Below are 20,714 nucleotides of genomic sequence, written 5' to 3' on the forward strand. Positions count from 1 at the left end.
TCACGCAGAACAAATACATTCATAGGCTTGCGGTCCTCAGATGAAGAAAATAAAAGTTTGATTAATCCCCTGGTCTAGGAAAAGAGACAAAGAGCAAGATTAACTCTTCCACCCTGATCCTACTGCCAAGATACCATGTCTAACCAAAGTGTTCCTGTGGAGCTGCCATACAGTTTTCTCCAGGTCTGGGGGAAACAAAGGAATCAATAAGGCATCCTTTGGCTCCATCTAACTACTCCTGACTCATCAGACCTTGTTAAGACAGCCAGACCATGGGCAAACAGTGGAGTATTCTATAATGGGCAACACGTGAAGAAAGAGTTAGTGAAACAAGAGGCATGAAGAGAAGAAAGTAACAAAAGGAGTGAGAGAAGAAAAAACGGTGGAGTCTGGCTCCCCCTACTGGCTGTAAATTAAAATTGGCTGTGCATTTAACTTGAAAAGAGCTGGAGAGTGAAAGGCTCTTCAAACAATATCTGTAGGGTGGCATGATGTGAAAGGAACAGTAGCAGCAGGATCAGGATCAGGATCAGGATCAGGGCTTAACAACAGGCATACAGTCCCAGCCTGGAGAAAAACAGGAGCATCTGAAAACCAGAGGCCAGCACCAGCAAAGCTCACTGTAAACAACACCAAGCCCAGTTCTTTTTTTCACAAGTTTAAATCATTCACAGAATCATTCCCCTTTTTTTAATTCTGTGTTCTACTGTGATTTGGTCTTAGCCACTTTGTTGTGCATTGTCATCTCTGTTCGGCAACAAAAGGCAAGTCTCTTGAAATACGTTTTTGTTCCTGTTGATTAACAGTCCCAGACCAAGCAGAATAAAGAAGCCCTTTTTAGTCAGTCTATTCAGAGGCACAGCTTCATTGTTGGACTAGAGTTTCAGTCTTGGCCACTAAGCGAACTCTCGCAGAATGTTTCGGGCCACGTCAACTTTGTACTGGGCGATCATCAACGCCCGCTTCACATCCTCAAAGGAGTAACCTTCCCCCATCAGCTTGGCGATTTTGGCGTCCACGTTCTCTGACTCCAAACTGTGGGGTTTGCCAGGCTGAATGTCTGGAGGGATCTTCCTGGGCAGTGGCTTGGGCGGTCTGGCAGGGGCCTGCAAACAGTCCATCGATACTTGGAGAGAGAGAAGGGAATTCATGTCAGTGGAAAAATGCCCCTGGCCCCCAGGCAGACACTTTAGAGTGTTATTAGTGACAGGTTTGTAGACTAAATGCTTCTCGTCACAGAAGAAAATCTTTTACATTTCTTGCAATACCTTTTGAGTTTGGATTTTTATTATTAAGTTATAACTGTCCTCCATAGGTAGAAATTGAGGTATTCACTTCACATATGCTCCTCGGTGGAATGCCAGAAATGGCAAAATATGGTCTGCCTGCTTCAGGGGAAACAGGGAATATTTGGGGAAATAAAGGTACTAATACCAAACATATTTAGTCTGATTTGGAATTCAAAGTTTTAGACAAACTTTACATGTCTGCACAAAGCAGCGTCACCGAGCTGCTCAGGACTTCCTGTTTAGGTTGGTCATGTTGTTGAGACTGGTCGGGCCCATGAGAGCAGAAATGATTCTTTCAACAGAGGGAGATTTTTGTCTTTGAGAGTAACTTTGCTACCAAAGTGTCCAGTCAGATTATTATTATATTATCCAGTTATTATATGTTAGATGACTGAGGTCTCAGAAGCGAAAAATGCTTTGCACATCTATTACACGAGGGGCGGTCAAAACTCCCGCACGCTGTCAACTTGCAAAGATAAATGTAACAGCTGGCAATGTTTCGGTACTAAACCTTCCATCAAGCAAACTGTGTTAGATACTGAGAAGTCGTCTTTTTGGGTCTGCACCAATCACCTTCTCCACATAAAACGAAGATATAAATACATTCACTTACTCCACATATAGCTTAAATACAGTACAACACTTTGTAACAATAATATACCATTCCTATTATCAGGACCATTAACTACTGTGTCCATTTATATACAGTATGTATGCACTCATGCTGCATCAATATTTTGAGGCCCTGATGTTTGTCTACTTGTACAATATTGTGTAATAAGTAATATTTATGGTTTTTCTATTTTTTTGTTATATGCTTTGATGTTATCTAAGACAAAGTAATGAAGTATTTGCCCTTTGAACTTTTGTGAGGTCTCTTGTGTTTATAATGGTTTTTTTCTATGCATCTATTGATGTAAAGGTTATCAGCAAGATTTAGGAAGATGTCTATCTGTATGAATGCATTTTAGCTTTTGGGTTTTAGCATTCAATATACAAAAATCTACATTTATCTAATATAATTTAGATGTCTTTGGATGGGATAATATTGTTACTATATAGTGTTGTACTGTATTTAAGCTCTATGTGGAGTAAGTGAATGTTATGTGTATTAATGTATTTATGCCTTATTTTGATGTGGAGAAGGTGATTGGTACAGACCCACAGCCACCTCCTATAAAAGATGGCTTCTCAGTATCTAATACCATTTGCCAGATGAAAGTTGAGTACCGAAATGTTGCCAGCCAATAAATGTATCTTTGCAAGTTAGACAGTGTGCGGTAGTTTTGCTACAGATGACTGAGGTCTAAAACACAGAGAACATGCAGTGATACATATATTACAACTATATTTTGTATCGTAATGTTTTGTGAAAGTAACTCATCAAGACCTAGACATGTTTTTCTAAGCCATATGTGTGCATTTTCTCATGTAGTCATTTGCTGAGAAGGGGAGGTTACTACCTTGACTGGCTGGTAAATGGTCGTACTCCAGGCAGCCTCGGGAGCCTTTAACATGATCTGTGTGTCGTCTGACTGGAGGCAGAGGAGCAGCACTGTTCAGCATGTCGAGCACTGTGTCTACACCACAGACAACACAGAGAATTCAGGTAAAGGAGCCTGTTGTTATCTGTCAGTCACGAAGTAATGCTGTGTGCAGTGTGAATTTTCCACAATTAGGTGACCATAATAAACACTTGTTCCACTGCAAGAGACAATCATTAGACTGGCACAACACTGTAGGAGATGCACTAAATCTATATGTTTTAAACATTTTCCACAATTTTTCGGAACAAAATGAGTTTGCCAGCTCACCGGGGGTTAACAGCAAGTGCTCATGACCAGAGGAGGGCCTGTGTGGCCGTGCAATGGCAGAGGAGGAGGACGTGGAGGAGGTGCAGAATGCGGACGGAGAAGAGGAGGAGAGGTCGGTGAAGCTGTGTCTCGCCGGTGGAGGAGGAGGAGGCTGAGACGGAGGGCGGCTGCTGAAGGGGTCTTGTAAAGCTGAAACACAACAAAACCACAGACAAGACTGAACTCTCTGCTGTGATTCATAGTTTATACTTACATGAGGAGGTGGCTGATGCTGCTATACAGTAAAGTCTAAACCATGCAATGGGATTCCATGCCAAAGAGCAGCTGACATGCTGCCCTGAAGAGAAAAGCCAAGAGAGGATATTTTTGAGAGGGGACTTCACAGGAGGAAAGGGACTGGGACAGGAGGAACAAGATGGCTTGCTTAGAAACTTGTGGGTAGTCCAGGTTACCAGAACCCAGATGTGGTGATAACAAGACATCCAACATACTTATTAGCACATAACTATATCTGAAGCACAGTTTTAGTATTTGTTTACGGCATTAAAGCTGTTTCATGCTTCTTGCGTTCAGCGCAGCAGGCGCGGTGCGGACAGTGATATGACGCAAACGCGGCGTGGACGACTGGAGGGTCCGCGGAGGGTCCAATCGCCGAGCACCTCCAAGATTTTGTAACATTGCGGACGCAGTCGAATAAACTGTGTTGCAATGATTGGCTACAGGAGAGAAGGAGCGTTCTTTGGCCACTCTGACCGCAATCAGTATGAAAAACCAGATGGTTAGCGGCGACAATGCGTGCCATCCGCAGCGCGCCATCCGCAGTGCCCCGACCGCGCTGAACGCAAGAAGCATGAAACAGATTTAACAATACGGACGTGGTCACATAGACCGCGTTGCAATGATTGGCTACAGGAGAAAAAAAGTCCGTTCTCTGAGCCGCTCTGACCACAATCAGTATGAAAGACCAGACGATTCGAGCATGAACGTCGTCCGCAGCGCCCGGACCACGCTGAACGCAAGAAGCATGCAACAGCTTTTACAGTAGCACAGTTCATTCATTTCAATTCAAATGAGGACAATGTGAACTCGACTGTGTTCCGGTCGGGGTTGACTACCTTGTGGGGGCAGCAGAATGTCATAGTCGGAGGGTGTCTTGTTGAATGGGCAAAGAGGGGTATGTGCCACCCGCGAGACCAACCCCCTGACCGATTCGGAGTGTCCACCTGAGGAATAAAAGCAGAGAATGTGTTTTTCTAAATGAACAAGAAATTATTAATATAATACGATGGAATTAGATAGTTTCACCTGGTTGTTTTGCACTTTTACCTGATTCAAAATTATTTTTGATTATTATAATGTTTAAAGTGCCCATATTATGAAAAAATTATTTTGTGTCTCTGGTGCTTCCACACGCATACAAACTTTGAAAAAAAAACACCCATGCTGTTCTGAGTGAGATACGGTTTCTGAATGTGTACTGCCTTCAGTCTCTGGGTGAGCTGTTCAAAATCGGCACGGCTTTCTACGTCACTAGCCGAGACGAGGGGCCTAGGGGGCTAACCGTTAGTATGCTAGCGCTAGCATGCTAGCGCTAGCATGCTAGCTCATTCTCAATGGCAAAACACTGCTACAACACACACAAATTCACCCTAATCTACAAAATAAATCGTATAGAACTACTTCCATGTCCCTGTTCTGCAGGTATTCCACGCAAAGTTGGAAGTGCGCCCTAGTTTAGAAGAAGTCTCCCAGCTAATCCTGCCTTATACTACTGAAGTTGGAGAAACAGCTAGCTAGCTCATGTAATCCTTACCTAGCTACTGAGCATGTGCGACTGACAACAAAGATGTTACAGAAGTTGAGATGTCTCACTCTGTAGCTAAAACAGAGACCTGAACACAGGGTGAAAAGAGGAGCTGCAGCAATGTGCAGTACAACAAAAATATGGTGTTTTTTGAAAATTAAACCATGTAAACCTATTCTGGTACAACCTCAAAATACTATTATGAACCTGAAAATGAGCATAATATGGCCACTTTAATATCCTCATATTAGGCATAATAAAACAGATCACTCTACTGGAATCAAGAAACAAATGAAATATAAGCTGTAGCCTTCAGATAATAGATTAATACTATGTTAGATCTCTGCTGGTTTCAGGACTCACCAGGCTCGGGGGGCTGGGGTTTCTTCTCATCGATGGAGGGCTCTGGAGAGCTGTTCTCCAAATGCCTGAATGAGAGGAAACGTTTTTGGTTCTCAGCAGCCTAATGAACCCATCACCATAGCAACTTTAATACATTGAAAGACGGCCAGTACCTGCTGGGTACAGAGATGCAGATGGGAGCCTGGCTCAAGCAGAGGTTGGATGAAGGGATCTGATAGTCATCCTCCACCCTCTCCGTCACACCGCACTGTCGTTCTACCACAGGCCTGCTGAAAGGGTTGGAGGGTCTGTAAAGATGACCATGATGTATCAACCCAACCTTTCCATTAGTGTCACAAATACAGTTATTACATTCAAACTGCAATCACTGATATTTTCACAGTCCCATTAGGAGGAGGATTGTAGTCCAGGGGTTTGGTTTTTTCACATTTGTTATAGTACACAATGTTTCACCGCATAAAAACAAATCAAGTTTACATTAACTGCATTGCATATTGAATTGTTAAAACGGAAGAAATAAGCAATATAAAACCCTTCTCAATATGTAGTTTTTGCTAGTTTAAGACCGACGCAGTTGTCAATTTCCCATTCTGCGCCCACGTTGTTTAAATAGCAAATGTCCCTGCGCCCATCTTTGCGCCCATCTTTGGGCGTGCTGGTCTTACAGGGCGGTGTGTTCAGGTGCATTCTTGGCGTATTGCTATCTTGAGGTAGCGGGAAGTGATCGCGCCAGTGACCAACAAAAACCTGGTCTGCACTTGCTTTAATTTCACCCCGCATCAAGAAACTATGTGCATAACAACACTTCCACGTGTCCCAACAAGATGCTTATAACCTTTTGTTTTGGTTTGTTTGTTTCGTCTTTGTACACTCAGTAGGCTAATTTTACCTTGATAGAAAATTAAAGAAGTACTAAAGAAAACCCTTAGAGTTCTAAGGGTACTAGACCTCCTGTCATTGTTGACATGTACAGTATATGTGTGTTGTATTGTGTGTGTTGTGTGAGATTTATAAAAAGGTAAATAAAAGGTTTTAAAACATTGGGAACCACTGGTGTAAATATTGGAGAAGCATGCCTGGACTAAAGATGTATGTTGTAATCTCCTTCTACTGTAAATTGTTAGGAAAATGTGAGTCTGAAAAGCAGCTGAGCCAGACCCTCACCTATCTGATGTACTGCCCAGGTACCCTTGAGCAAAACAGAAAGCCATGAAGTGTAGCTTACCAGCAGGAGTGGTTGTACTACAGCTGACACCCTGCTGGCTGTGTTTACCTACCTAACAATATGTTACAGTACAATGTTATTGTGCTGCAAAGGTACAAAGTACACTAACTGCTGTGTAGGTAATGATTATTCACAAGGCAACAGTGAAGGAACTGTCTACCACCAATGATGGAGGAATTTCTCTAACCAATCAGTTACAAGAAACACTGAGCTTACTGTCCCATCATAACCACTGTTCCATATTAAACATGAGCATGGAAACTAAGCCAATAGATGCAGTAATTACCAAATAAACACTCATGTTTAGGTTAGTTCTTTTGGGATTACAGTTAATGTAATATAGTTATATATATATATATATATTTCATATAGTTATAAAAACATGCATGTGCGTGATCCTGTGAACATAAACTATGCTTGCAAAATGCAAATCAATGTGCCAGTCAGCTGCAGCCATTAGTGTAAAAGAAATGTGTCACTCTAACAACCTCACAATATTTTACAACACTAAATTGTTTTCAGCAGAACCAGAACTTCCCCTTTCAGCTCAAGCTTCATCAGAAGTGACAGCTCCATCCCCTGCCTCCACTTTAGCCCGATACACAGAAATACCTAATCTAATTCTGGCTGCAGCTAAAAGGCTATTAGACGTTCAGCCATCCTTTTTCAAAGCTGTTCTAACCAGGACTTTTCCCTAAGGCTACTAGACCTCACTGGTAGAAGGTTCCTGAGTCTGAAACCACAGAGAAAAGGAAGGAAGAGGTGTATGTCTAGGTCTATGTGTGTTATGCGCTCCCCACCATAATACTCACTTGTGGCTACTTGCAAGGGTGGACTGCGTTGGTGAGTGCCGTGAGGGAAGGATGTCATACTCATCGCTGACTTGCACACTATTAGAGAAGGGCTGCAAACACAAGAGAAGGGAGAGAATTATAAAAAAACACAAAGGAGCAACTGAAAAGGTTAATGTCAACTGCATTTGATGAACTCAAATAAATTTAAATACAGCATATTATGCTTCAGATATCTTGTGTTCCTCCCTAATTCTGATGTTCTGATGATCAGTTATTATCTGTTAAATACGCTATAGTAGACAGTATATACTAGTGATGCTAATGTTGCACGCAAATAGAATGAAAAAAGGGTTGGGAGAGATTCGGGCAGGTTGTCCTGCCAGATGGCACCATTACAGATGTTATCTGCTTGAGTTGTGAGGGATTATACACATATATATTGGCCATAAGACAGGTATATTCAAACTTTAAAATTCGCAGTCCTTGCCTCCTCAGTCCTGACAATTGTGCTACTACATAAGTTGCATGCATACAGTTGGCAGTTTGTGGTCAGGTTTGGGTGGTTGATTAAGACATATTTTGTGGGTTGGGTGGTCCGTATTGGCTTGCATAACAGGTCGAGTGGGTGCAGGTATTAAAAAACCCTGACCCGCCCGTCATGAATATATATTATGTCACGTAAAAGCTAATAGACATGATAGACATATTCCGTGACTAAGGTTAGTATTAATCCCATACCAAAAAATAATCTGTATTCACAGGGATGGCATGACCTGTGAATCTTAACCTGCCTGATTAGCCACCAGGTAGTAAAGTGAGGTTCCAGCCAGACCAAACACCACCGTAAGCGATGTGACCGCCCCCAGGAAGAGAGGGAAGAGAGCTATTGCACTTGTGTTAGTGTCACAGCTGAGACCCTAGGGTTTTCATTGTGTTTCTCTGTGTTTCCCCTCCCCTGTGTGCTCCTGTCTGTGTGTTGTGAGCGTGGTGCTCGTCTGCTCTCTCCTGGCTCCTGATTGCTGTTGATCATCCACACCTGCTTTCCATCAAGTTCGCCAGATCGTTCAGCTACCCTTCAGGCCCTTCCTTGTTCTGAAGTTTTGGAATCTTTTTCTTAAGTGTGTTTGTGCCTCATCTAATCCAGAGGCGGGTCTGATTGCAGCCGCAGTGGGGCGTTCCTGTCGCACATGTCAGGAACGCCCACATAGGTCATTGGTGAACGTACCAAGACAGACATCCAAGAAACAAGTAAGCCCAGTAGTTTTGTTTCTGTTGTGTTTTTGCACAGTGACTTTACTGACTGCTGTGCTGTCCTGGGGCCTGTTGCACAAAAGTAGAATGAAGAAATCCAGGATAACTGAAAAAGCGCAGCTTGACTTAGTGTGGTCTACTCATCGCGGCTTAATCGGTTGCACGTTTGCCGAGCCAGGATGAGAAGGTGAAGCTATGTCAAGCCAGGTGTAGATAGCTGGGATAGGTGCACATTCACGGCTTTCTTAAATAGACCACGGTATCCATCACATATTTACTGATGCAGAAATGGAGAAGACGCGTGCGGCATATATTTAACCCGCTGAGCAGCAGCTGTTAATGGAAAATGACGAGGAGGTGAAACATTTAATATGCAAAAAGGGAAATACGGCTGCTGTTATCAGACAGAGAGAAAAAGCCCAACAGACAAAACAATGCGTAAGGATTTAAAAAGATCTACTTAGGGCCTACTAGTCACTCCACATTTTTACAAAGTTTTAATTGCTTTTAATATTCTTGTTTTATTGCTCTATCTGTTTTTATGTGCTAAACGTGCTGGTTTTACTGTAAAGTGTCTTTGAGTAGCCTGTAAAGCACTATATAAATAAAATGTTTTATTATTTAGCCTAATTTGCCTTAAAAGTGAGCAGAGGGAATTCATGTTCCTCGAGAAATTTACCCTAAGGACTAGGCTTAATTTCAAACCCTTATTCATAATGAGAGAATATGTTTTACAACCATATGCACAAAACGATAATTCTAAATATCTTCCTACAATTAATGTTCATACAGAACAAACATGACTGGACAAAAACTAGAAAAAGAAGTAAGTGACTTCAATACACACTGTAAGCATATCTGTAAAACAATATAGCCTATTATTCATGTTTTTTTCTCACACCCAAGTTCCAAGATGCATGACGGCACCAAAATAAAAAGATTAAGAAGCTTTGTGGCATTCCAACAGATTCTCACTCCCATCTCGAAAAATACGGACGTTTGGTCAGGTGCCATTGTCGTCGTTATTGACACTAAAAGTCTCCTTTAGAGTCCGCTGCACAGTGTGGGAGGATCCCCCCCGCCTCTCCATGTTGCATGGGGCATATTCACGGGGAGAGCAGCGGAGGAAAAGCCCCTTTCCTCCGCATTGTCCCACTTTATCTCCGGTGATAGTGCAACAATTTCTTACCATCCAAACAACTGCAATAGTAGGATTTAAATCAAACTTGTGACCGCAATAGTGACAAGTAATGCATGTTAATAAAAATAAAGCAGAACGCATTCAGAAGACAACGGAATAACTGTTAAACACGTTTTAACAGCTGATTTAACACATAGACTCCAGGATTAATCTTAGCCCGGCTGTTAGCCTGCTCTGGAGCAGGCTAGCTGCAAAGAATAAATCTCCATGGTTACTTGGCTGGGTTTAATTCAACCTGCTTTTGTGCAACCAAGTCAAAGCTAAATTCATCCAGGATAACTTGAATATCCCGGCTTAATCCCTTATCCTGGTTTTGTGCAACTGGCCCCTGGTTGTTCTGTCAAATGAATGGCTATGCTTTTCGGTTGTAAGTACAATTATTTAACTTACTTTTTGCTTTTCTTATTCTTAAATAATTTTTGCATTATTTGTGACTTTGAGGAAATGTGTGGCAAACTAACAATTGCTTATTGTTACATTGACTTAAGTAATTTGTACTAATTCAAAACATTTAGTGGAACTTTGAACTGTGCATAGATAGATTTATTGTCCACCGTCTGAACAAACTATACACCTTGGCAAAATAGGCAGCCATACCTGAGGTTTGTCTCCAGTATCCAAGGTTTCTCTCCTTCCTTTAAAATCGTGCTATCTAGCTAAAGATTAATTTGACATAGTTCACAGTTTCACTAAATGTTTTGCTACCAGCATTACATCACTCAATGGATGTTGAATTTCTCGCTAGAAGATCGAGTTGGCACAAATTGCTTACGTCATTGAAGTTACAAATAATGGTAAAATGATTAAATAATTTGATGTATGTTCCCCACCAATCAAGTTTTTGAAAATATTAAATTAACTTATTTCTCATGTAAACATTAAACATAGTTGTACAATGTAAATAAACATAATTCTTGGGTTTTTCGGTGGCTTTTTATTAGAAAGCCACCGATATTTCTAGATTTTTTTTATTGTGACCCAACTTCTGGCTGGTCGAAATCCAGCCACAACAATCCAGCCTATTAACAGAAATGTTGATTAATGTGCATAAATAAATACATATATTGTTGATATTGTGGGAGGTGATTGTCTCAAGGTCCACTGCACTTCTTCCAATGCTAGTGCTTCCTTTTCCGATGTTGATGAGTGTATTTCTTTCATAAATGTAGCGAAAAATACAAATAACAACACCTAAATCAGAATGATGTTTGTTGATTTCAGCTCAGCATTCAATACAATCTCCCCTATCAAACTCATTGGCAAACTTAACACTCTGGGCTTGAGTACTACTACACTCTGCAAATGGATATTGGACTCAACGTATTCTTATCAACGGGTTCGTATGATATAGTACGAAAATGTAAGCACAACAAAATTGTGGCAACTGGTCACTCGTTAGGTCTATGCTCGTAAAAGTGGTCCTGACAGTTACGTTCAGGCACCAAAATGACCGGTTAAAACAGTTTGGGTTAAAACGCTGGTCCTCTTAAGTAGTATTTCCAGGGCATGAACATCTGTTTCCAGAGTGAAAGTGTTTTTTTTCTTAACTTCTAATGGGACACAAACTCTGCTCCTCGGCTTGAAATCTCCTCCCTATGCGTATTTTTGCGGTCTAGCCGTTTGCTAGGTGCTCCAGTCAAAACTACTACAGCCACGAGCGGTCACTACCCCAGCAAACGTCAATGTGGGGCTTACAGTAATACAGTATATATGTGGAATACAAACGAATTACAGTGCATTACTTTTCGTGGCATTTGTACAAATAGTTCATGAGAACAGCCCATTGTTATCTCTCTCTTTTTTATTTTCTCTGCTAACTATGAAAACAGCAACTTTGCCATATCTCGACCAAAATAAATGCTATCAACACGACACTTTAGATTCTTGTTTGCCATGACCCTCTGGAGGTCCCCCACACATTTTACGAAAATTGGCCACTAGGGGGCACTACAAGTACAAAAAGTTTATATCTCATGAACGGCTCATCCGATTTTTATGAAATTTGGAGGGTACCATCTAGGGCCACTCCTGAGGACACCCCTACAGTGGGGTACTGATTGGTCAAAGTACCCCACTGGGACCACTGGGCGTGGTCTATGGGACCCACATTTGGATTCACCACTTATGCTAAGGTGAATAACTTTAAATTTACAGGGTAGATTTACAATGGGTCATGGACCTCACCTATCACAAATTACACGTGGACCACTAGGTGGCGCTATAATGACGTCAAATGTGTTTTTGCCTATAACTCCCACATTACTCATCACACATTAGAAACCCTTACATCCACGTGTTCCTTGACTCGAGCTGAATCTGATGATATAGGCCATGCCCATTTCCACTAAGAAGTTTTTTTTCGCAATATTGCACAATGTGCAAAACCAACTTTTTCGAACTCATCCTAGGCCGGGCTACCGATCTGCACGAAACCTGGTACATAGCATCTCCAGATGGACCTCACCAAAAGTTATCAAAAGAATTTTGCTACGTTAAACTATGCACATTTTACAACCGAATAAAATTTCCTAGCTAGCTACCAAACACAAACTTCATCATATCTCGGCCAAATGAAATGCTATCAGCAAAATGCCCTGTACCAACTTTGGCGAAGATTGGCCATTAGGGGGCACTATAATCAACGTTTATTTTTTTTGGCCAATAACTCAATGCATTTAAATGGGAAATTTGCAGTTGCAATATCTCTGCCACAGTAAATGCTATCAACATGAAACTTGTGATGCTTGTTTGGCATTCCACTCCGAGGCTGTGTACCAAATTTGGCAAAGATCGGCCATTAGGTGGCGCTATAGTCAACGTAGACCACTTTTGGCCCTTTTACTCAATCAATGTTAAAGGTCCCATGGCATGAAAATGTCACTTTATGAGTTTTTTTTTTAACATTAATATGAGTTCCCCCAGCCTGCCTATGGTCCCCCAGTGGCTAGAAATGGTAATAGGTGTAAACCGAGCCCTGGGTATCCTGCTCTTCCTTTGAGAAAATGAAAGCTCAGATGGGCTGATCTGGAATCTGCCCCTTATGAGGTCATAAGGGGCAAGGTTAACTCCCCTTTCTCTGCTTTGCCCGCAGAGAGAATTTGGCCCGCCCATGAGAAAGAGAGAGACATCATGGCTTGCAAACAAGCAAAGTGGCAGTTGGTCAAGGCCACACCCCCACCCTCCACCTTGCCCCCCCTCTCTCCTCCTCAATAGCATTTAAAGCTACAGACACAGATATGGCACATACTAAGGAAAGCTCAGTGTGGGACTGGCTCTAGTTGCTATACTTCTGCACCAAGGCTGAATTTCAGGAAAGAGACTTCAGATACAGTATTAGGGGACCACTAAGGCCTATATAAAAGAGACTTCAGATACAGTATTAGGGGACCAAGAAGGTCTATATAAAAGAGACTTCAGATACAGTATTAGGGGACCAAGAAGGTCTATATAAAAGAGACTTCAGATACAGTATTAGGGGACCAAGAAGGCCTATATAAAAGAGACTTCAGATACAGTATTAGGGGACCAAGAAGGTCTATATAAAAGAGACTTTAGATACAGTATTAGGGGACCACTAAGGCCTATATAAAAGAGACTTCAGATACAGTATTAGGGGACCAAGAAGGTCTATATAAAAGAGACTTCAGATACAGTATTAGGGGACCACTGAGGCCTATATAAAAGAGACTTCAGATACAGTATTAGGGGACCACTAAGGCCTATATAAAAGAGACTTCAGATACAGTATTAGGGGACCACTAAGGCCTATATAAAAGCATCCAAAAAGCAGCATGTCATAGGAACTTTAAATGTCCCATGATATGCTGCCTATGGTCCCCCAGTGGCTAGAAATGGTGATAGGTGTAAACCGAGCCCTGGGTATCCTGCTCTGCCTTTGAGAAAATGTGTGTGTGTGTGCGCGCACACTAGGCTTTTAAATGTGAAGTATAGAGAGTGTACAAATGATGCAGATGCTCAGCAGTATTCTGCTTTTCACACCAGTAAATGTTGAGGCTCTGTCTCTGTAGGATTTGATTGGTTGTATTTGAATGGAGTTTCAGTTAAATCAGGGTTACACATTAGAAGAATGGCAGAGCAGGGTATTAGTCTTGAGCCTGTTGCATGTTTTCTAGTCTACAAAGTGACTGTCAGAAATAGCCTTTATTCTTCCTTTTTCATTTATGTCTGACAATCAGGGTGGTAAACAATAAAATGTGAACTAATGTATGCTTTCAGAGGCTTCTTCCAAATTAGTCTGCGTGACCTTTCCAAAATGAACACATTTTTTAAACTTTATTTAGCATCATAGTAAGCTGTAGTTCTGTTTGTCTGTTCAGTTCTGTCCCAATAATTATCTTTCCATGAGACACCTGGTCAAGCAGGTCCCTAAACAGGATGTGTTGTTGAAAGGTATAAAATATACATACAGTCAACATGGCTGTGGCTGACATCAAATGGCACCTAAAACCCATTAGGTGTCTTCAGTTTCTCTGTAGAGACTGACACAGAATACAAATTTTAACAACTGAACTGGACTGTCCTGAGACAATAATAGCAGTAGCCCCTAACTGGAACAAGACTGATGGCATGCCCCACATCTATACTACATACTAACTCTATGCAACATATTCCTTTAATGATGATACAATGAAATGATACTATATATGCACAGATGCATGTCAATCAAACAGTGACTTTGAAGTGACACTGCCAATTAAACTTCTAGTATATTCAATTTTGTTGTAGCTATAGTGCATAGTTTATGTCTCCCCCATGAGGAATTCTAAGTAATGACAACAAAACTGTTGGCGAACCACATGATACAAGCCTTCCGTGATCGCACACAGCCCCCACCCCTCCTCCGCGCAGTTGCTAGTAGCCAAGGAGGACACGGACACAATCTTCTGAACATAGCCATACTGAGAAATACTGAGAGAGTTGTGTGAAGGTGATAGTCTTAATTAGCTTTGTAGCAACTCATTTGGCAAGGGCTTTTATTAATATCAAAAAGTTATGCACTAAAGCTTTAACACACTACATCCTCAAAACCTGTTTAGATTTAGTAGTTAGTATATATTATGGGACACATAGTAAGTTTGTACAGCTACTCTAGCTGCTCTGTAGGCTGTAATTCTCATTGGTAGAGTAAATGAATTATGTAAATTAATCTGATTTGCAGTTTCATACACCAGTGATGCTTTTATTGCCTTCATTGTTTTCAGTGAAGTTTGCTGGAAGTGATGTAGCATTTTATGTGGATCGAGCACTGCATGGGACTGCTACATTGTTTGTCATCATTGAAACCAGTCATATTAGGAGGAAATTTGGCCTTTGGTCCTCCTCTGATTAATTTGGCATGCAGTTAACACAGTAAACATTTTGTTTTACTGTAAAATCAACTACTGGCATTTCACTTTGCATTTTTCACCACTTATAACGGGAGAAAAAGACGAACCAGCTTCCCTGAATTAAGGGTTCCTCCACCTGCTGTAAATCCCACCTTAACCCCTGGTTAGGTCAACTAAATGATAGAATAGATAAAAACAAGGTATTGGACAAATATAAATTTTGACCTGCTGGTGGGGAAAGATGAAAAGCCAAAAATTCACAAAAAACACGATTGTCTGCACCAAATTGCATGGTAATCCATCCAATAGCTGGTGTAATGATTACCATGTTCATGTTGTTGAAGCATAGTGTAAGTTCTGGCAGGTCACGGAGTCAAGCTTGGCTATTATCTCAGCTCATAGCTGACAGTTCTTAAGCCAGCACACCAGCTGATGGCTCAGCTGATTCCCTCCTGAGCATATGATTGGATTTCCAAATAGAGCTTAAACTGCTTTTCCCAGCCTAACTTGCTGCATCTCTGCTAACGCTTTGCCACCCCCCATTTATGTTGTTCAATGATCCTGCACTGCTGCTATCCCCGCTTAAAGCTTTCCATGTATGCACATGGAAGGATGCATACCTGGAAAAGCATGAGGCAGGGAGAGCACACCTCCCTGTCTCATGCTTTCCAGGTATGCACGTGGAAGTGCGGGGAGACCACAGAACAGAGCCATACCGCCAAATACAAATTGCAGATGAATAAATGTATTTATTGACTATTTATTGACTGACTGAACTTAGGTTAGTGTGTTTGCAGATGATACAGCTGGGGTGGGAATGGCATTAGTTTTGCAGGTATTTGGACAAAGTAATGGACAAATTAACATTTTGACCTGATCACGAAAAGTCAGAGCATCACCAAAGTGATTCCTATTCATCCTGAGGGGAACATGTACATCATTACAATGACATCATTTCATAACAATCCATCCAACTGCTGTCGAGACATTTCATTTAAAACCACAAGTGGCATACTGTCATATAATTTGACAGCAGCAGAGGTTGAGAGAGAAATGTTGTGGGTTGGGACGGGGAGTGTTGAAAATTATATTTGCAATTAAATTTAAAAAACACAAGTGGCGCTAGAGGAAGAGGCAAAGGATGCCCCAAGTCAGGATTTTTAAGAACCATGAATGTCTCTACAAGATTTCATGGTAATTTCTTTTTTTTTATTGAGGAAACAAAGAACAAAGAAGTAGGCTTTTACATATTTACTCAACCTACTTTTTTTGTGTGAGGCATTTTTAGGCCTTTATTATGACAGGACAGCTTAGACATGAAAGGGGAGAGAGAAGGAAATGACATGCAGCAAAGGGCCACAGGTCGGAGTCAAACCTGCGGCTGTTGCGTCGAGGACTGAGCCTCTGTATATGGGTGCGCGCTCTACCAGGTGACCTACCCAAGCACCCCAACCTACATTTTTAAACTAATATCTAAGCCCTACCTTGGAGCTCTCTGAGGTTCCTGCCCCCTCCATTCTGTGATGTGATCTCCCAAATCCAGCAGACGGACAACTGAGTGGTCTTCCGTTCAGGTGAGAGGGGCCGGTGGGTTCCAACTGGAGCAGGTGCTCAGATCCAGTCCTGTGGGCATCTGCAAAGTGGCTGTCTGTGGGACACCTCGTCTCAGGGGGCATCTGGGAGTCTGACAGCGTGCCGGTAGAAGATAAGAGGGAAGATGACAAGGGAGATGAACTGCTGAGCCAAGAGTGGCGCGACTCTGGAGGAATGGGAGGAGGACGCTCAGGGGGAGGTGGTGGAGGTGGGTCCCTCTGAGGAGGAGGTGGGGCTGGGAGAGGCTTGTCCTGCTTCCTGGACATGCCTGGCGAAGACTAGAGAGGTGGAGAGATATGGTATGTTCACTGAAATGACCGAAGACTCAATCTAAATAATTCTAGACTCATTTCTAAATCAAACACTTTTTTATGTTTAATTGTTGTTTGTTAGTTTGTTTGTCAGAATTCAGGAAAACTGATGAGCACTTTGTGAAAGCAACATGGAATGGGGATCTAAATAAACAAAGAGTGTTTATGCAAAGATACCCAGGTTTTTGGCACTCAGTATGGTCGCAGCACTTCACAGCATGTTAGAGCTGCCAAATAAAAATGTATAAGTGAAATATGAAACCTTATCCTTAACTTTGGCCTTGAACCTGGTGTGAAAACATTTTCAGCAACTATTTCAACCTCTACTAGCCAGTAAGAATAACTAAACAATTGTCACATAACATGATTTCTGGGAAATTAATGATTTCAGAAATTCCAACATTTATGATCAAAGGGATTTATAGTCCAACCTAGACTAACCTATACTTGTGCTGTAAAGCACTTTCTAAACATTGGGCCTCATTCACCAACCGTTCTTACGAAGAAATGTGTTCTTAAACCCCACTTACGCACTTTTTACAAAGATCAGCAATCTGATTAAATCCTGCGTTACTTGGTGATTGATCGCGCTATTTATAGGGCCAAAATGGAGTGGTTTTTACTTCGTTACATTTTGCAGCAATTATCGATACTTTCTACAACGTTCCGTTACATTTTCTGATCAGTTTTTTCCCCCTGCCAAAACATCTTCCTGACCGTCACACGTTTGTCTCACCAGTGAAGTTTGGTTGCCATAGATATATATGTGGGCATCGCCGATCCTTCATCGGCTTCCAAGCCGGCTCCGGTGCTCCAGAGCCCGGGCGCAGCGCCGCTGACCCTCGGTAATACAGCCTCCAGTAAAAGTGAAAATGAAAATGTTTTTTATTATTCCCGTTTTTAAATCATAGTTGCCATCTATTTCTCTCCACAGCGTCGTTTACTCCTCCGCCAGGCTGCGTAAGACGCGTTCATATCTTATTTATTTGGTTGGACCTCTTCACATCTCCTCCCAATTTTCGCTGCTTCACACACTTTATTTACTTACTTGCATGGTTAAAGAAATAAAACCGTCTTAAAATACATCCATGAATAAAACCAACCGCATTCAGATTCTAACAACATATTTCCGTTTTATGCTGGTTAGGATAGGAACTTCTTTTAAAAGCCAGCTGGCAGATTTTGTTTGTGATAGTGGACATCTTCTACTTTTACTAAAGTAAGAATGTCTCTGGTTATTTGTACTTTTACTTAAGTACTGAGATTCAGTACTTCCTCCACTACTGCAGTGTACAAGTCATCTGTGACTCCGACAATTATCTCTTGAATGCAGTCTACCGCTTCCCAGGAGGTGCACAGGAAATGTCATGTCCTTATATGGGAATTTGCGGGGCATTTTCTTATGCTAATTAGGAACAACTGGCTTTCAATTACAAAGACGTGGGATTCATCAATCCTAAGAACACAGGTGCGAACAATTCTGCTGTTTAAGAACACGTCATGAATCCGACGTAGACTTTTCTTAGGGACTTTCTTAAGAACATATTTAAAAGAAAACTTAGGAAAATATTGGTGAATGAGGCCCATTGCTTTTATATAAAAAAATGTTTAAAATCTGGGGAATGCTGTGACTGACCTTCGGGGAGCCGGTGGGACTGGCAGATGGGGAGCGAATGGCGCCTTTCTGGATGAGGTCGAGTCGTGGTGGGACGGGGGGAAGGCCGAGGTGCTGGACGCAGTGGCTGGGGTCTCCTCCGTGGACCTTTCTGTGTTGGCTGACCGGTGAAGAGCTGGGAGACACCATGGGCGAGTTCTGGCGCTCTGCACAGTGCTGAGAGGAAAGTAAATAATATAAGGGGTGTTTAGTCATTTATGACCAGCTGTTGTGCTGTTTAGGGCGTTTTGAGAGAGTAAATAATGTTTTTATTTATCAAATTGCTAAAAGTAAAATTATGGACCTAAGTAAAAAGATAAAAGTAAAAATCCTACATTTGTACTTCTACAATTTAAAAATAAAAGTTATTTATTAAATTTTTTACAACTTCAAAATGCTCTTAAATTTAAAGCAACATTATGCAACCATTTTACCTTTAAATATCAGCTTAAAAATAATTTTGATGCTATGGCACTACTACTTATAGCTACTACTGACTTGTAATTAACAATTTGAGACGCTCTTCGGCACTATCAGTGATTTGAAAATGATTATGTAAATGTTTGCTGGGTTGCCCTCTGTTGTTGCTGTCCTCCCTGGTAAGAGGGGGGGTGTACAGCTGTCCATATTTACGACAGCGATAGTGAAGAGCACTCTGAAACTGTAGGGGCGCCAAATTGCAAAATATACCAATTCTACGCAATGTACGTAATGTTTAACAAAGCTCCAGATGTGTCCCAAAGATTATATATATATGAGATGTTGAATATTAATATATATTAGCAATCAACTATTTGCTATGTAAAGATATATTGGAGTAATGGCGTCCTGAGCAGGAAAAGAAGGCACACTCCCTCTTTGTTTATTTCTAATCCAAGCTTCTCTGTTCTTTTTTTTGGTAGCCGGGCCGGCCGCACATTCTTATTATGCTGTGTTTCCACAGCAAAAGTTGTGGATAGTACCTGATAGACCTTTTTGTTAAAGACTAAAATATTTTATGTTTAACATTAAACAGCCCCAAAATCACCATCACCAAACCCACCAGACTCCATTTAAATAAACAGTAATTGTATCATCGTAAAACACACTTTATTCAAGTCAACAGAAACAAAATAAAACAATCAAAAGCCATCTTGGTTCGTCTTTCCACTGTTCCAACAATCACCACTCTAGTTTGGTTGAAATAAACCCTTAATCTTGTCAGTTTGGCAATAGTGATTTCGGGGCTGTTTCATGTTCAACAAAAAGGATCTTACTCTTTAACAAAAAGGTCTATCTCTGTAGGGATCCTTTCTATTTGGTTGTCAGACACTTAGAATATTAATCTGAGCCTGTCAGCGGCAAAAACACAACTTTTAGTGGACGCTAACTGACGCTGAACATTTGTCCTATAGGGTTACATTGCTGCCCGGTTCGCGGCTGCCCAGTTACAGCATTCTCGCTCAATACTGGACCAATTTCAATGATTTTTGTTACTTAGACACCAACGCATGAGGGAAAAGGGTCCAGGTGAAAAATACCAAAATTACACTTTAAGTGTAATTCTTAGAAGTTAAATAAATATGCCCCGGACTTTCCCCTGTATTACAAACAACTTAAAGAAAAGGCAAATCTAATTTCTTTAAGCCCTACGTATCAATAGATCAACTACCAGCTAGTACGAAAAGTCTTCACCTTCCTGATGTTGGCCAGTCCATTCATGGCCAGGCAGTCCTCTCGGTCTTCCTCATCATCCAGCTCCAGCATGGGGCAGCTGTGCTGGTCCAGGAAGAAGCACTTGGTGCCCTCATTTCGTGGGTCAAAGGGATCGACAATTATGGGCTCTGTGCCTTTGATCTCACAACGACAAAACGGACAACCCTGACCATCCGATTCCTGGAACAGATAAGGTAAAGAGTTTGTACATAACAGGATATTTCTTGCAAACACACACAGATATACACAGACACAGGTGCGATGGTTGCATGTGTAACCCCATAGACGTTTTTAAATCTAATGATCAGATGAGCATGGCTTTGTTGCGGTTGTATTTTGGGAACATGAGGAATCACTTGGGCCGTCAAGCAG

At 41.5% G+C, this 20,714-nt stretch overlaps 1 protein-coding gene across 2 annotated transcripts in view; it reads right to left on the reverse strand.

The window, feature by feature from the left end:
- Positions 1-875: 875 nt before the first annotated feature.
- Positions 876-20,714, reverse strand: part of cblb (Cbl proto-oncogene B, E3 ubiquitin protein ligase) — a 92,448-nt gene continuing 72,609 nt past the window's right edge. The window contains exons 10-19 of one of the 2 annotated variants that reach the window (XM_078265345.1): positions 20,322-20,522; positions 18,630-18,824; positions 16,574-16,960; positions 7,308-7,399; positions 5,423-5,539; positions 5,271-5,335; positions 4,219-4,326; positions 3,104-3,292; positions 2,753-2,869; positions 876-1,126 (exon numbers count right to left, since the gene is read on the reverse strand). In XM_078265345.1, the coding sequence (XP_078121471.1) occupies positions 897-1,126; positions 2,753-2,869; positions 3,104-3,292; positions 4,219-4,326; positions 5,271-5,335; positions 5,423-5,539; positions 7,308-7,399; positions 16,574-16,960; positions 18,630-18,824; positions 20,322-20,522 (1,701 nt within the window). In that variant the 3' untranslated portion in view covers positions 876-896. Of the gene's footprint in view, positions 1,127-2,752; positions 2,870-3,103; positions 3,293-4,218; positions 4,327-5,270; positions 5,336-5,422; positions 5,558-7,307; positions 7,400-16,573; positions 16,961-18,629; positions 18,825-20,321; positions 20,523-20,714 lie in introns of both variants that reach the window. The other variant, XM_078265344.1, reaches the window with a different exon arrangement.

This window comes from Sander vitreus, chromosome 13 (assembly GCF_031162955.1).
Source record: "Sander vitreus isolate 19-12246 chromosome 13, sanVit1, whole genome shotgun sequence".
Taxonomy (NCBI): Eukaryota; Metazoa; Chordata; class Actinopteri; order Perciformes; family Percidae; genus Sander; species Sander vitreus.